Source organism: Hippoglossus stenolepis, chromosome 23 (genome assembly GCF_022539355.2).
Source record: "Hippoglossus stenolepis isolate QCI-W04-F060 chromosome 23, HSTE1.2, whole genome shotgun sequence".
In the NCBI taxonomy this organism is placed as follows: domain Eukaryota; kingdom Metazoa; phylum Chordata; class Actinopteri; order Pleuronectiformes; family Pleuronectidae; genus Hippoglossus; species Hippoglossus stenolepis.
Genome location: NC_061505.1, coordinates 9,004,816 through 9,021,798, shown reverse-complemented (window position 1 = coordinate 9,021,798; position 16,983 = coordinate 9,004,816). Strand labels below are relative to the sequence as shown.

Sequence of the window (16,983 nt, the reverse complement as noted above, 5' to 3'; positions counted from 1 at the left end):
AGTGCCAGAGGACATACTGGAATCTGCAGATATGACAATGAATGACAAGCTGAAAGAAGTGCTCAGACGACTGAAAGATCATTTGAGCAAACTCAACGGGTAGTGTGAAGGGGCAAGGAAAAAGAAAAAGCCAGAAAAGGCCCCAAGACCCAAATGATGAAGTTTGCGGTGCTTCAAATGACCCAACAACAGTTCCTGCTGAATCATCTGGAACACAAAACTGGCTTATTTTTTGAATAATTTTAGATTCTTGAGATGTTGAAGATTTTGTTTTTTATATTATACTAAAAAATAAACTTGATCTATCCAAGTGAGAAATGTTTTGTCTTATTTATTCATTCATTCTTTAAACCTTAATTTAAACTTGGGAATATATTGAGGTTGAGCCCTCATTTATGATATATAAAGAACATAAACAAAACATTCTGAGACAACAAGAAAACGCAAATAAGAAACGTTCAAATTTGCCAATAGCAAAAGCAACAGCCTTAGGTATAAATACAGTACATGTAATTCAACTTAGAGCAAATTAATCAATTACAAAAAACGAATCAATTAAGAGCAACAAAAAGTGAGATTAGTTTAGTTGCTTCTTAGATTGTTTGCACAGTATAGTGACACATATCTTATCTAATTTTGTATTTTATTAATATTCTTGGTTTATTCTCCTATGATATTTGCTCACAGCTTGGTGGACATGTTCGCTGTGTGCTTTTATTTTGGAAGTCACGTTTTCATCATTGCCATAACTCCTCTTCAGAAGTTCTCCAGAGCTTTATTAACTAATAATATGGGCCAAACAGTGTTTCATATTAAAAATCGACTGTAGAATCACACAGGAATTGTTGGTTTTATTCGACAACTTTTTGATATCATGTTGTACCGGAAGTGCCTTTTCCTCGCCTCCTGACGCGTGGGCTTGACGGGAGAGTGACGTCACAGGGTAAACAAACGGAGGCGGCTCGGACTGAGGCAGAGAGACGGCGCGGAGCTGTGGGCTGTCGGGCTGTCGGGCGTCATGTCTGGGACGATGCGGTCTTCCCGGAGGAGTGAGAGCGACTGGCAGGGGCTGGTCAGCGAGGTGAGTGAGGGGCGAGGACCGCGAACAGGCGCTGCAGAGGCGGGCTGCCTCTTCGAGACGCTCCCCTGCTCCATATGGAACGAGCCTGCGAGTGTTACAGGCCGATGGCATCCTCCTCGCCGGGTGCACCAGATGTTACCCACCTGTGGGAGCTCATGTCCTTGTTTACATCGCTACAGTCATTTCATTTAAACCCGCTGAATGATATCTTACCGTCACAATTTGACAACATGGATTATGTGTAGTTAAAGCCACAGTGTGTCCGAGCAACAGCGCCCTCTGCAGCCACACGTGGGGAAGAATTCTGTTGGGCTCCATTTCCCGAGCGATTAAAGGGATAGTTCACAGAAAAATGAAAATGCACTCATTATCTACTCACCACTATGCCGATGGAGGGGTGGGTGAAGTGTTTGAGTCCACAAAACACTTTAGGAGTCTCAGGGGTAAACAGCGTTGCAGCCAAATCAGTACAATTGAAGAAAAAGGTGATAAATTTGTAGAAAAACAACAGAAAAAACATAAAATTCCTCCATACTGCCCGTGTGGTGTCATCCAAGTGTCCGCAAGGCCCGACATTCATATCTGACTCGATACGAGGTCATTTACACCGTGTTTTAAGCCTAAATGTCCTCTGATATATCATTCAGGGACTGTCGGAAATGCTAACGTCCACTAGCTTAGCCACTTCAGGTGGACTTTTAGGCTTAAAACACGGTGTAAATGACCTTGTTTCGAGTCGAATTCTGCTCTAACACTGTTCACCCCTGAGACTCATTAAGTGTTTTGTGGACTCAAACACGTTACCCACTCCTCCATCGGCATAGTGGTGAGTAGATAATGAGTGAATTTTCATTTCTGGGTGAACTATCCCTTTAAAGGATATAACAGTCACTGCCCACATACTTCCATGCACCTATACATTGGCATGGTTGTTAAGCAATACATCCACTAGAAGGCAGCACAGAGTCTAGAGTTTCAGGATTGCAAAAAACCTACTGAATGGATTTCCATAAAACTTGTGGGAAGGATGGGATATGGGCCAAGAAAGCATCTATCTTGGAATATCTGATTTATTTATTAATCCTTTCACCAACTTTCATATAAATCTGTTCAGGAGTTTTTGTGTGATCCAAACGACCAATCAACCATTTAACCAACCAACAAGATAACAAAAGAGCTGAAAAGGGTGAAAACATAACCTCCTTGGTAAAGGTAGGGAATAGCTTGGTTGAGCCACAAACCACTCTACAACCTTTACTACACACTCTACCACAGTATACTCACCTCTGTGACAGCAGCTGCTGTTTGATTTGGTTATGAGCTGGTCTGACAGCTATCAAGGTTTACTCTGTTCCCTCTGCTGAGTCTTATCTACACTTTAAACACTTGGCTGCCGTATGTGTGTTTTTCAACCTCTGGGGAACTGGTCTGGGTTGTATCATTTTTACAGTCAGGTAATCTGGCCATTTCCATCTCTGCAGGAAATTCGACAGCCAACAGAAAGCTGGATGATACAGTAGTCGTCATGATTGAGGAATGTTATATGGAGACTTATGTCAGAAATCAACACGTACAGTGAGACCATGACCATGTGATTAACTTTGTCCATTATAATGCAACTAATAATACCACTGCTCTGTGTTCTGTCCTCGCATTTGTGGTAGTTCCTGGTGTGTAGGCGTAAGATGGAGAGTAAGAAAGAGGCCCTGCTCATTCTGTCTAAAGAGCTGGATACCTGTCAGCAGGAAAGAGACCAGTACAAGCTGATGGCCAACCAGCTGAGGGAGCGTCACCAGGGACTCAAGAAGAAGTACAGGGAACTCATTGTGAGTGGGTCTTATTTGTCCACGTGCACTCTAATGTCTCCACTGCACTGCTTCTTCATGGACTATGATGAAACTTTTCAACACATGCATAAAAAAACATTTGCTAGTTGTATCTGATGATTGAGAATGTTGTAATTACTGTATTTATCCCTCGACGGCAGCGACAGCCTGTGGCGAGAAGCATTATGTTCTCTGGTTTCGTTTCATGAAAACAATATTTCTAGAACACCATGAAGTCATTTCTTAAATTTTAGTACATACTGTGTGTTAAGTTGCATCAAGGTCGCTGTGACCTGTGAACTAGTTAGAATGTGGAGGTCAAAGGTCAATGTCAGAGGGACTTAAACAACACATTTAGTCATCTCGTGAACACGACATCTCGGAAAGGCCCTGAGGGAATTTGTTCACTTTGACTCAGAGATAAACTGATACGATTTTATTGGGCAAAGGTCAAGGTAGCGCTGACCTTGCAAATCTCTTCTTTTGCATCGTGAACGTGTGATCTTAACAACACCTCGAGAGAATCCTCAAATGTCGCACATATCTTCTCTTACACTCATGGATTAAAGTTGTGTGATCAAAGGTCAAGGTCACAGTGGCCTCACCAAAGATGTTTATAAGCCTCTTCAACATAATATCTCAATTCTGCCTTTTGGGAATTTTTGTGGTCAAAGGTCACAGTGATGAGTCTGAAACTAGACTGAAACTACAATGACTGGCTGAGGCATGTGATCTTCTAGTCTATCTAATATTCTAGTTTATTCTTTTGATCTTTTCAGGATGGTGATCCCTCTTTGCCGCCAGAGAAACGCAATCAAGTAAGTTGATGATTTCATGAACTTTCTCACTTGCACTAATGCTATTGATACCAGTGTGTGGAATTTAGTGACATGCAGCTGAATACCCCTCCCCTTCCAAACATGAGGGAGAACCTGCGGTAGCCTTCAGGTGCCATAAAGACTAAAATGGTGTTTAGTTTGTCCAGTTTGGACGACTGTAAAAAACATGGTGGCCTCCGTAGAGAGGACCCGCTCCGGATCCGAATAGAAATCCGGATGTTGCAGAATTAAATGTAGTGTACATTTTCAAAGTAAATAGGGCTACAAACTTGTAACTACCACTAATGTGCTGCTGTGGATGTGGAGTGGATTCAGGGAAACAGCAGTTTATATAATTATCTTCAATTGAAGACATATGTGCTCGACCATGTGCCATTCCATCTACCAATTTGTTTAATAAAACACTGTATTTTAAATTCATTTTTTTCAGATTTTACACTTTCATTGTGTACATTTTAGCTGATTTTGCTGATATTATGTAATAAAAGTGAGAAATCAGCAATCACCAAGAAATAATAATTGAGCGTGTTTTTCTCAGCGTGATCTTTTATCTTTATCTATTTAGTAGTATAGGCTCACATTGTGTTCAATGATGCACAACCTGTTCTTGTTTCACAGTTGCTCTTGAGCGTTAGCAGTTGTTCCTCTGTGTGTTATTCCTCTGAGCTGAAGAAGAAAGAAGATGTAGCCTCACTGAACAGGGATTTGTTGTATCTGCACTCTCTATGATGGATCAGTAGCCCTGTCACCAGCTGTCTTTTGACCATGTAGATCTCTGTTCCTCTCCGTGTGTCCATGCTTAACTCGTCCTCCCAGGTGAACCTGGCTCAGCTGCTGCGAGACTCGAGGGAACGAGCGAAACAGCTCGGCGAGGAGGTGAAGGAGCTGACTCAGAGGCTCACCGAGGCCCAGGGGGATAACAAGGTGAGGTGACCAGGAGCACCGCACACACTAACATGTGCACTTTAAATACCACTCATTTAACCTGGGCCCTCACATAGTGCTTGTGTAGATGTTGAGAGAAGCAGTAAATTAAGCATGTTTCTTCTACAGCTCCTGAGGATGACGATTACTCGACAGAGGCTGGGGGACGAGGAGGTGGGGGCGCGCCACTTTGCTGCCCATGAACGTGAGGATCTGGTTCTCCAGCTAGAGAGAGCTGGGTTACAGGTTCATACATTTTTCTCATTTTCTTCTCAAGGAAATTATCATCTAAAACCAAGAAAAAACCCTCCAGGGAATCCGTTCAAATTTCTTTACAAATGTTCACTGGTACTCACGGAGTAACTGAGAATTTGATGGACAAAGCTCACTGTAACCTTACGAAAGACGTTTTTTGGTTTCATGAACGCAACATCTCAGGCACTTGAGGGAGTTTCTTCGAATCTGGTACAAGAAAGTCTGGAAACGTGTGTAGAATAAAACTGCACTGGTTTGCGTACACATAAAACTGCAGGGCTGTAATTATAGTTAACTCTCCAGACTTTTCACATACACAAAAACCTTTGTAATGTTGTCAGCTTTCCAACTAGAATAAAAGAAGCAAGATGGAGAGGGTGATTTTGGGGTTCTTAGTTAGGTTCCTGAATTAAATTCTTGTGGCTCCATAGTTCCTGGAACTATTTTGTGCTGATGATACTGAGAGAAATCCACCATAGATTTCAAACTAGAGCAGCTTCATTTGTTCAAAATACAGTTCATTCACATTCTGCATTGTGCATCAGGGACATACTTTCAACCCACGACTACTATCATCTTCTTCAACTACACACACAGTGCAGTACATCCTGCCGTTATGAGGTTCAGCTTCTTATCTTTTTTTCAGGCTGTGGTGCTGTTGCCTCCCCTTTAAACCTGCTGTTGAGGTGTTTTGAGCAAGGCACATTGTTTCTATGTACTTCACTGAAAACATTTGGAGCTCCTAAGTTGCTGAATGCTTGAAAACAGTGAATGCACGCTCAGCAAACTCTACTCAAGTCAACAAAGCTTCGAATTTCCCTTAAAACCTCCCAGCGGCTTCTCTCACGAGCACTTTTCACCCGCTCTTCCGTTTTTCTAGATGGAGGAGATGGAGCACCTCACAAAGGCTCTGACGGACGAGCTGCAGGACGTGAAGGCGGAGCGCAGTGTGTTCAGGGAGAAGGCCGATCGAATCAATGTGGAGCTCAACCACATCTTGGGCAACCACGAGGCACGCATCATTGATGTGGACGCCCTCTGCATGGAGAACAAGTGAGTGGGACACGAAGGTATCGAGATGTCGAGAAGACGGGGCCACTGTCATTAGTCACACTCATCCAAGGCTGATCCACTTGTAGTTCTTCATATCACCAGCTTCTAGAGAAACCGTGTGTTTCCTACGAGCTGCATGAAACTCTAACTATAGATTAACATAACAGAATTTACAGCTGCTTTCTTTGATTCTCTACATTTTTGGATTGAATGTCTTGATATTTTATTCACACTCACCAATCAATTTATTAGAAATCCATACCATTACATTTTTGTGCAGCTCCGGATCAGGAGGCAGATCCAGTAATTTTTTTTTTTACGTCTTTAACATTGCAAGACATATTTTTTTTTTTGCATTTTCATTGATTTCTCATGATAATACAGGGATCTTGATTAAAAACAATCAGACATGATCAGTGATCAGATATTTATGAATGTGCGAAATTTGGTGCAGACCAAAATAAAAATCGGGATCAAGTGAATTTAAATGTGGTTTCATTGTGTGGACTGTTGGGCCTTGCTGGAGGAATTCGCTCTACTGCATGCCTTTCTAGTCAGTATTAGTCGTGTAATCCTTTTTGAGACCAGTAACACTGTGCAACTGATCTTATTTCAGCAATTTCCCATGTTTAATACTCAGAACATTCATGATTCTCTGAGCTTCAGCTTAAAGCAATTAGTATCTGTGTCTGCATGTAGTCGATCACCCCTTCAATAATCTTACGTGAATTTAATCACTGTTGCTGCAGGTATTTGCATGATCGTTTCAGCCAACTGCAAGAGGAGGTGAATCTGCTCAAATCCAACATCATGAAGTACAAGGTACAGATGGCGCGTCGCTTTTAACATGTTTAGGTGATGCTGTTTATTAGGCTTATAAATCCTGACAGAACTCACGGGATTTCACTAAATTTGTATTCTTATGCTTGTGCACTAAAAGTAAAGGAGGAGACTTTGATTTAAAGTGTTCATCAAACGTGACAGGGCCCGCTTTATTCTTTTGTCTGCCCCTCCCCACAGACTGCTCTTGAGAGGAGGAAGTACTCCAGCACATATGGGAAATCAAACAGCAGTCCCCTCACTGGAGTTCTCTCAGCCAAACAAGGTGAAAACACAAACTGCTCAGCTCACTTTGAATTCTCTTTAAACTCAGGCATAGATAGATGCTGGCGCAGCTGATCGGGCAACTGAGTGAAATGTTTTCCGTCACCTCCGTTTCCGAGCACGTCAGTCAGTTTTTGATCAGATAAACTCTGCGGCCGATTCTTCCTATTTTTCTCACCGTAAATCATTCCGTTATTTAATGAATCCTTTTTTTTTTTTTCTTTTTGCTGATCCTTCGAGCCAACCGGACACCAGCTGGGTTACTAATTGTATTCTGAGTGGTAGAGAGCGCCACTGGCAGGGAAATGAGTCTGCCATGATGACTGACAGTTGCAGGCAGAAGCAGCACAGTGGGCCCTGGAGTTAAAGTTAGGAGTGTCACCTAGTTGACAGCTGTTTCTAACTTTCTATCTCTGTCTTGCTCTTGTCATGCTGTTCTCCCCGTCTCTTGCGATATTACCCCGTTCTCACTTTTATAAAATGTTTTGGGTCTTTTGAAAGTTTTATCAGTGCATCATTATTATATCAGGCTGTTGGTTAGTACCCTCAGTATGAGAGGGTGTTCTTTGCACACATCTGCTTTCCAATGAAAAAACCCTTTCTCCTTCATTTGTATCCGTTTCTCCTCCTACTCCCCTTCCACCTCTCGTTCTTTTCTCTACTTCAACCTTATTTTTCACCTCCACACTCGCTTATCTCTCCTACTTAGTCCAGGAGATGCTCCTGGAAGAGCACGGCTGCAGCCTGCCAGCCACACCTCAGTCCATCTCTGACCTCAAGTCCCTGGCCACAGCTCTGCTGGAGACCATCCATGAGAAGAATCTGGTCATCCAGCACCAGAGGCACACCAACAGGTACTGAGCACAGGCTGTTTGTAAAGACGGACGACGTGACGGCTCCCAAAAGTGAAGCCAAATCATTTTGATCGCCCCCCTGGTGGCTGGCAGCAGTACAGGTCATACACTTTGCCTGCTCCATATTGGTGGATGGCACGTGGACCAAACTAAAAAGTCATAGTACATTAAATACATTTTTCTCAACAATAGTGTCTGTTATTTTACGTAGTTCTTATCACACTGATGATTGTTCCAAGTGTTCATTTGTCCAGTAAGTTTAGTTTAAACTAGTTATTTGATGCTGTATAAATGGGGTGAAACGTCATGATTGACAGCTGAGACTGACGTCCAAATGACGTCAAAAGCAGAAAATGATGGCACCAATCTCTGGGGTACTTTAGCTTCATTATTGTAGAATGAAATGTGTGTCGTCCATCTTTATTAATAGTCTATCCCCTCATTCCTGTTCTTCTGCCGACTACAAAAAGCACTTTTAAAATCAACAACCTCACAGCATAACGATTGTTTGACTTCCTGTACTAAAAGTCCTCCTCCGCCTCCAAGACAAACACTACACGGTGCGACACAGGCACACACTGTTCATCACCCCTAGTAACCTGACCCTTTCTGCATTGTTCTGCAGGATCCTTGGGAACAGAGTTGCAGATCTGGAGAAGAAGCTGAAGACCTTGGAGGTTTCAGGACTGTGGAGCCTTCCAGGTGGGTCTCAAACAAAAAACAATATAACAGTCAGACCACAAACGATCTTTCCATCGTTCACTAGAACACAGAGATCAATCCAGCTATAAAACAATTACAGAGTAATAACAGTGATTGGACTGTTGTTCAGGGCGTTAGAGTTTTCAGCACATTCCCTCTTAAGAGAGAGTTTGTGTTAAATATAATCATGTCAATCACCTTACAATTTTACACATTTTTGTAACTCAGCTGGTAAACGCTATGTTTTTTGTTTTTTTATTATAAAACTTAGACAAAGTCAGTAAATTAAATTACCACAACACTTATAATGAAATGACTATTTACTATTGCATACATATTTGTAATGAAGATTTTTTTGTATGAGTTAATACATCAGTCTCAATCTCTGTATATAACCAGTCTGTAATCCTACCACACCATTAGCAAACATGACCGTGTGTGTGCGTGCAGCTAACTCACTTAATAATTAATAACATGTCACTCTTGAATCCCTGGTATTATCTCTTATGTCTTAATGAATATAGAATTGAACTCTTTTCTCTGATTGTTCTACCTTGTACAGTGATTGAAATTTGTTTAACATTTTCTCCCATTAATGAGGTTTAATGCTCATAACAACGTGTCTTTCTCTCCTCTCTCGCTGCATCTCAGGCTTGACCTACCGTGTATCTTTGGGAATTGGGAGTATGTATTCCTTCTGCCCCACTTAGCCCATCCATGCCCTCCGCTATGTCATGCCAGGACAAATCTGGGCAGACGCCCAGAAAGCGTGTCACCTCATGCCCACCGTTTTCAGTGTGTCGACTCCATTGACCACCCGCTCATGTGTCCACTCATGATAGTATTGACTAAGCCAGGCTACCTGAATATCACACACTGATCCTTTTTTGGTCCAGTGGATCTGTCTTAAATTTTACCCCAGGGGAAAAAAAGTTTGGGTCTTGGAATGTTTAAAGGGCAGGAGAGCTCTGATCCATTTTTTTAATGTTTTCAGATTATAAATGGCCAGAATTAGAATTTTAAATCATGTTACAAAAAGACTAAAATATTGACATATGTTGCAGAGTGGCCAGAGAAGAGAGAACTTTTGATTAACAGAAAAATGTCTTACTCGTCTTGGCATTTTAGTCAAACCATTATAATGTTTTTTCAGATATGAGGATGTTCCCCCGCCATTCAAAATTAAACTAAAAGATGATCATTGCACGGTTTACCTCTCAACTAGAGTCTGCCTCGAACATAGCTCCCTCTTTTCCCCACTGGAGGGAGGTGTTGTGTCGCGTATGAGCCAGCCCTGAGAGGTGGTGGGGCTGCGGCTGGATGGAGGTGCCCTGTCATGAGACCGTCATTCTCACTGCCATAAAGCTGACAAGCATCCATTACTGAAAATGATTGCCCACATTACAAACACATTTAGGGGAATGTGCCGTTATTAGCGAATTTGTAGGCGAGGGCCCAGAGTGCCTGACGACCACGCTGTCCACCACAGTTAGGGAGACGGAGATGTAGAGAGAGATGTGTGCGTCTGTGGCCTTGATGTGATATGAAGTTGGGCTGATGGATATTAAAGGCAAACAGGATAGGATGGAGCGGCACGGCCGCCTATACCTGAGGCCCGGAGAACACGAGAGGGTGACTGCATTGTCTCCGGATGAGAGGGAGCGAAAAACAGTAACAATCACATTGATGCAGTGAGTCAGATAAAGTTGTGATTGATAGATCCACTCCTGAGTCCACCCCTCCCCCAGTATGGAATGATTGCAAGACGATATGTAACACAGCAAGTGAAAAGGCTGCCCGAGTGCATCAGCTATTGAAAAGACAGGTGGATACAGAATGCACCGGTGTCGCTCTGTTTTTGAGCAGTGACAGACCTTTTTCCCCCCAGTTTCATCTTTTTGTCTCCATGTTTGTTGTGTTTATGATCTGGTACGTTAGGGTGCCACGTCAAGCAGAAAGTTCTGTTATCTTTGCAGGATGGGTGCATACAAATTTATAGCATGCTGCGTGTGAGAGAGAGCGTTGAGGAGATGGTGAGATGACTGGACAGGAAGCTGCCAGTAAGGGTTAAAGCAGGCCACCGGGGCCTCCTGCCGCGAGCCTCCACGAGACGCTCCACTGTGCTCAGTCGGGGCCTGGGCTCCTGATATCTGACAAACAACACCACCTTATTATTGGCTATGAAAGTCAGTCCTCAGAAAGCCCCCCTCTCAAAGCCACACCACAGACCAGCTACCTCGGCCTAATGGAGGAGATGCTTGCTTCTAGAGAACGGCTGACTCTTTTGTCTTTCGCCGGCTGGAGAGAAAGGATGCATTCTTTTCTTCTTGTGAGCAAGGTTGGAGCTAGGTGGAAATATATGATGAAATCACAGACATGTCAGTGGGATACAATCGTTTGTTTCAGGTATCTGGTCATAAACCACAGTTCTGGAAAAAGTGGAAGTTTTGTTCGAGGAGGGCATGGATGCTTGTACCGAATTTCATCCCGATCCGTCCAATAATTGTTGAGATATTCACATTCACAAATATTTGCCATGGTGATGATGCAAGAGGAAACATTAGGATACATCCTCTGGAGGCCGTGAATGTCTGTACAAAAAAGTTTCATGGCAATCCATTAAATCCATCAAAGTGGTGAACTAACATTGTCATCCCCAGGGCCATGCGCCTACAAAAAATAAACCTTTGAAATGATAGGATAAGATAAGATAAGATCTACCTTTTATTGATCCTCCATAGAGGAAATCCACAAACGACACACAGGCACAAGGAGGAAGCAGCGCAAGGGGCAAATGCATCAAGAATAAAAATAGAAATCCTATATACAATAAAAGTAGAAATAATAACACATGTACACGTCTCTTTACTAAATGTGCAATATAAAGATATGGAGCAAGGTTGTGTAATTTTTTTATAATATACAATATGTGCAGCAGTTCTTTTTTGAGATCATCCTCTCTGTTAAAGAAGTAAAGGAACTATTTGTTAGACGACAGAAAACTTCTCTCTCCTATTTGCAGAAGCCTCAGCATCCGAGTAGCCCCCATCCCACCCTCTCTCTCTCTCTCTCTCTCTCTCTCTCTCTCTCTCTCTCTCTCCCCAAACATTGAGCATTCATAACAGTATGGACTGCATTCATAACAATATGGTCTCCGTTCACCATTCATGATTCTCACGCCTCGCGTCACCCAGTCATCCATTTTCTCATTCTTTCTGTTTGTTTTCGTGTCCCCACACTTGAATGGGCCTGGTTTCTTGTCTATTCACGGAGATTCTCTGAGACAAAGGCTGATGGGCAGACTTATAGGCATGTAGTTAGTGTGTGTGTGTGTGTGTGTGTGTGTGTGTGTGTGTGTGTGTGTGTGTGTGTGTGTGTGTGTGTGTGTGTGTGTGTGTGTGTGTGTGTGTGTGTGTGTGTGTGTGTGTGTGTGTGTGTGTGTGGTGTCGCGTTTATAGTACACAGGCTCCTATGATTAGCATATGGTGTCAGCCTAAGAGGCATGCAGCCTTCACTAATGAAGACAGATGACAGGGAGCTGAACCCACTTCTCTGTAAAAGCACTGCAGTGCATACATGCTTGTATGTTTTGTATGCTGCATCCATCCATTCCTAACTTGCCTAAACCTTTGACAACTTTTCACATCACTTTGTCTTTTTGTTGTCCTTTGCAAAGTGACAGTAACAGCGACTGTGTGTTGTGCTCTCACAGGGACACGACACAGCATCATGCTGAACGACAACCTTCAACCAGAGCTTCATCCGACACGTGCCACACCTCAGCCAATCGTGCAGCCGCCCAAAGGTGAGCGAGTAATTGTGTGTGTGCAGGCTCCTCCACCCGTCGATGAGAGCCCTCGCTGTAATTAGCCACGATGTGCTAAACGCTCCTCGCTTCCTTCCATGTTTAACCCAAGTCCTTTGCATTCCCTCCTCCACCCCACTCGGCTTCTCATTGGTGCAAGCTGCCCAAATGCCATGGCATTTTGGAAATGTGAAGCAAATTCTCGCCCGCTGACATTCAGAAACTTCTGCCATCTTCTCTTTGAAAGGGGATGGGGGGGCCATAAATATGGATGCTAGTTCCAGTCATGTTGCTTTCTTCCTGCATGTTTTTGCATGTGTGTGTGTTTGTGTGTGTGTGTAGTGGGGTACTCTATGTGCAGTCTTTAACCTTTTTGCCTCCACATCGACAAATATGGGTCAGTAATCCCCAAAGTGAGAGCATATTTTGGCAGAAAGAAGCAGAACTAAGCTGTTGCTATTGCTGAGACGCGGGGCGTCACACTTGTCTTGCGTCCCGTTGTCTGGGGCACTGCTGCTATATTTAGCCTGTTGCCATGGAAGCACTTCAGTCACATAAGTAATTGAAATAACTTTCTACATTGACACAGTGGCACGGATCCAAAAGAGAAAAGTTTTTCTTCATTTTCTTTTTCATTCTGTCACAAATTAATTTTCTTAAAAAAAACAACAACCTGAATGATAAAAGGACAGACAGCCTTTGCCCTGAGAATCAACAGACAGATACATCCTTATAAACAAAAATAATAGAGCAAAGGAATAATACGAGTTCCTAAATATTCTTTGCATTAGTCTAAGACTCATTCTCTATATCTCCAAAGTCTAATTATGTCACTCTTCTCTGTCAACTGTTACAAGGGCAAAAATATAAAATGCATGTCCTTCAAATTCCATTGTAAACTCTATCAAAACATTTAGTTTTTTTCTCCATTCAGGAAATTAATCCCAATCATTTCCATAGTCAGTTCATTGTTTTAACAACCAATTTTATAATTTATAACATAAAAATTCCTAATATTTGCTGGTTCCCGCTTCTTAAATGTAATTTACTGTTACTATTCAATATTCTTGTAAAATAAATACATTTGGGGTTTTCTAAAATCGGGAAGTTGAGATATCAGGGAAATTGAGAGGTGCATTGTCCATTATTTTCTGATAATCAATTTATTGTAGCGGCCCTGTTCCGGTGTCCTGTAGAGTTCCTCTGCCTGACCAATCAAAAGATTGCATGTAACGGAGTCACTATGCAGGCTGCTGACTGGTTGGAGTAGGGAGGAAGTGAATTCTCTCAGTCATTTCCCCTAGCGCTGTTGCTTCCGTTTTTCGGGGCTGTGTCTCCTTTCAGAGTGAGAGTTACGGTGCAGCTGATATATTGTCCATAAACGCCAATAAAGTGAGCGATAAACTACACCCAATCTCCTCCTTTATGCACCGGAGCTACAATAGTGGCGCCCATAATTGTGGTATCATTTGTTGGTGTTGTTTTGCACACATTGCTGTGCAGCATAGGGCAGAAGTGCTTGTTTTCTGATGACCACAGATCAAATGAGCAATTAAGATGACCGGTTGTCTCATCTTCCTTCCCTCAGCTGTGTCAGGCAACAGAAGTTCGGATGAATCATTGTGGGAATGCCACACCGCTGGCAGCGACCTTGGCACAGATGGCGTCAGCGGGGACGACACACCTGCACTGCTCAACAGTCTGGAGCAACTAGCGGGGGTGGAAATGAATGGGATCGACAGGAGAGGAGGGGGAGAGAGGGCGGCGCTGATGGAAGACGGGGAAGAGGGGCGCAGTCCGGTGGAAGAGGCGGGGCACGAGGTAGAAGGAATTGAAGATGAGGAACTTGAGTCTACGGTGGAGGAGGGAGAAGAGGCGGCCTTGGCGCTGGATGTGCCGCCCACTGAATCAGACCGCCCATGCCTTCCGATGAAACAAGCCTCTGTCGATAACTCAGACGTGGCTCATCGGTGCTGTGAAACTCAGGAGTCTAATAATGTCCCTGAACACGTAAAGGCCTCCATATCAGCTCCCGAGGACCAGGCCACAGAGGTGTCGAGTACAGTGGAGTGGGACATTCACTGTGGCTCGGCGCAGGGTGACGCCAGTCACAGCGACAACTTGGCATGATCCTAGAAACACCCGAGACGTTGTTTTACATCCACGTCGTTCTTATCGATGATGGCGTTTATCATCCCTCGTTGCATTCTCACAGCGTTGCCCCTGCTCACCGGCTCCCTGTTCCACCCGACAGCCCTTTTTTTATTTCTTTTTTTTTTTAAGTCAATAAAACACAGAGAAAACACTTTCACTTCTCAGCCTGCGTCGACAGAGCCGGAGGTGCAGTTGTATCCAGACAGGCTTGTTACTGCGCAGGAACAGACAATCTTGAAATCAATGGAGTTGCAAACTTCATGCCCTACAGGAAGAGTGGAGCTCGGAAAATAACAAACATGGCAGCCTCAGCTCTCGGGTCTCCATATTCCCTCCTTCTCCCCCCCTGTGATTAGATAATCCCAATTGTTTGCTTTCCTCCTCTTCCTAGGGGATGCAAATCAACTTTCCGTTCCATCGTTGCTCTCATGGGGGGGGTTCCAAATTATCTCACCAAAACTTTTGCCTGAATGTCTTGTAGATATGTGTGAATTAATAATGTTAACGTAAGAGATTCTACTGATGTCTATTCATCTGTATGGGCGAATCTTACCAATCATTGTCTGTATTTCCCCCTCATTTAGAAGTTAATATTCGGATGAGACTACATGTGCCTTATACAGAATGTGGAAATATTAACTGATATTTATTTAATAAAAAATTTATAAAAAAATCTGCAGTATTGCTGTTTGGTATTTTTCAGATATCAGATTTTTGATCTGATTCTTTTGCACCTCCCACCCCAATGTTTCTTTGTTTCTTCCTCTCCCTCCTCCTCTCCGTAGGGTCCTGAGGGGGTCTGTCGTGCCTGGGTGCACAACTGAGACTCAAGAATCCTTTTAACCCCTCACACATCATTCCCGTGATCACATCTCGTTGGTGGTGTGGTCTTTGCTCGTGAAAATAAACCCAGATTTTTGGAGTACGACAGGCAGTGGCCAATGAAGGTGCAATCACCGGTCCAGTGATAGTGAAAGTGTGAGCGATATGTGTGTCAGCTGAAAATGTGTCTGATCAAAACTTCACCTTTCCGAGCTCGTGATATTTGTCTGAGTTATCATGTGACTTGTTTGATGTCAATGTTCCGAGCCAGAAAATGAGAACAAATCCGCAGGAAAGCACTGAGTGATTTGTGCTCACACGGTTGGTCTCTCATCAATTCTAAATGCAACGGCCTCAGTCGCTTTGATTGTTTTAAGCGATTAGACCCGCTTTATTTGAGTCTCTTCCTTTCAGCCTCGGTAGAGCAGTGTTCCGGCAAATCTAGAGTGAGTTGTCACAAATCCTAACTCTTTTTTTCTTGAATTCACAAGTTTTGGATCATACAAAGACGGTTTAAAACTTAAATTGCTAACGTGCACGTGGTAAGCATGGTACTTTGGTCGCGTAACTAAAAAGCTAAGTCGCAGACACCAAAAGTTTTCCAGGTCTGTGAAATGGATTCGCAGTCAAAGTCCATTGCCCACAGCGTATCGAGAACAAGTGGCGAGGCCGACTCCTCCCGCTCGCAGGTGACAGCTGGCCCCTCCAGGCGAACGCAGCGTCAAAGCCAGAATCCACGAACTGCTTATTCTGCAAAAGACCACTTGCTATTTTTAATCTCTGACACAAAATCAAGGCAAGGAAAGAGAAAGAATTTCAAGCTAGAGAGCCGTGGTGTGCCCCCAGTGTCGGCGACGTGCCAGGCAGCTGATTTGGCAAGCTGCAGCGGGCCTATTTGTTTTTTTCAATGAGTTTGTTAAATTTATTAGCCAGATGGAGTCCAAGTTAATGAAATTGCGCCATTATACCGTTGGAGTCCTCATAAAGTCGTTGTCCAGTTTATGATTTTTGTTTCTCCATGCGTATGAATGGCTTAAAGAAGTAAGTGAGCTTTGCTGAGATGAGGTGAGATGTCATCCTGTATGCGTGATACAGGATAGAGGTGATTTGGGGAATTGAAGTTGACAATATCTTTTGACCATCCTGCCAATACCCTGTATATTAAGATGGACGACCTGATGGCTTCCAAAAGTGAAGCCAATTCATCTTGATAACCCCCTGGTGGCAGGCTGCAGTATAGTTTTCACTCCATTTGTTGTTGGTTCGTATGTTTGTTTGTAAGCAAGATTACACAAAGATTGGAAGGAGGAAGTAATATGGATCAGGAAAGAACCCATTCATTTTAGGTGCAGATCCAGGATTTTTTTATTAATCACTTTTCTTAAACATTGTTAGTGAGTGAGTGCTTATTGACTTTTTCTCTTTTTACCCAGGTTTATTCGGGGGACTAATTTCTCTAAGTATGTGAAATTTGGTGCAGCTTGATTGAATTTAGGGAGATTATTGGGCCTTGGTGGAGATACACGCTCTAACTAGTGCCATTCTAGTTTTAGGTTGTTTTTGT

The 16,983-nt window shown here is 43.2% G+C and overlaps 1 protein-coding gene across 2 annotated transcripts; it reads left to right on the top strand.

The window, feature by feature from the left end:
• Nucleotides 1–929: 929 nt before the first annotated feature.
• On the top strand, nt 930–15,270 carry ccdc149a (coiled-coil domain containing 149a). 2 transcript variants are annotated; one of them, XM_035149660.2, is made up of 13 exons: nt 930–1,081; nt 2,746–2,907; nt 3,687–3,725; nt 4,563–4,670; nt 4,800–4,916; nt 5,806–5,978; nt 6,728–6,800; nt 6,999–7,083; nt 7,792–7,936; nt 8,562–8,638; nt 9,290–9,322; nt 12,351–12,443; nt 14,032–15,270. In XM_035149660.2, exons 1-13 carry the CDS (start codon nt 1,019–1,021, stop codon nt 14,571–14,573), a joined length of 1,710 nt encoding a protein of 569 aa, XP_035005551.1. In that variant the 5' UTR covers nt 930–1,018; the 3' UTR covers nt 14,574–15,270. The 2 variants fall into 2 exon arrangements, with proteins under 2 accessions (XP_035005551.1, XP_035005552.1); XM_035149661.2 differs by lacking the exon at nt 9,290–9,322.
• The last annotated feature ends 1,713 nt before the right edge of the window (nt 15,271–16,983 follow it).

Coding starts and splice junctions, on each gene's coding strand:
- ccdc149a (XM_035149660.2), top strand. CDS start 1,019: ATGTCTGGGACGATGCGGTCTTCCCGGAGGAGTGAGAGCGACTGGCAG. Junction 4,671..4,799: donor AGGCCCAGGGGGATAACAAG/GTGAGGTGACCA, acceptor TTTCTTCTACAG/CTCCTGAGGATGACGATTAC. Junction 4,917..5,805: donor TAGAGAGAGCTGGGTTACAG/GTTCATACATTT, acceptor CCGTTTTTCTAG/ATGGAGGAGATGGAGCACCT.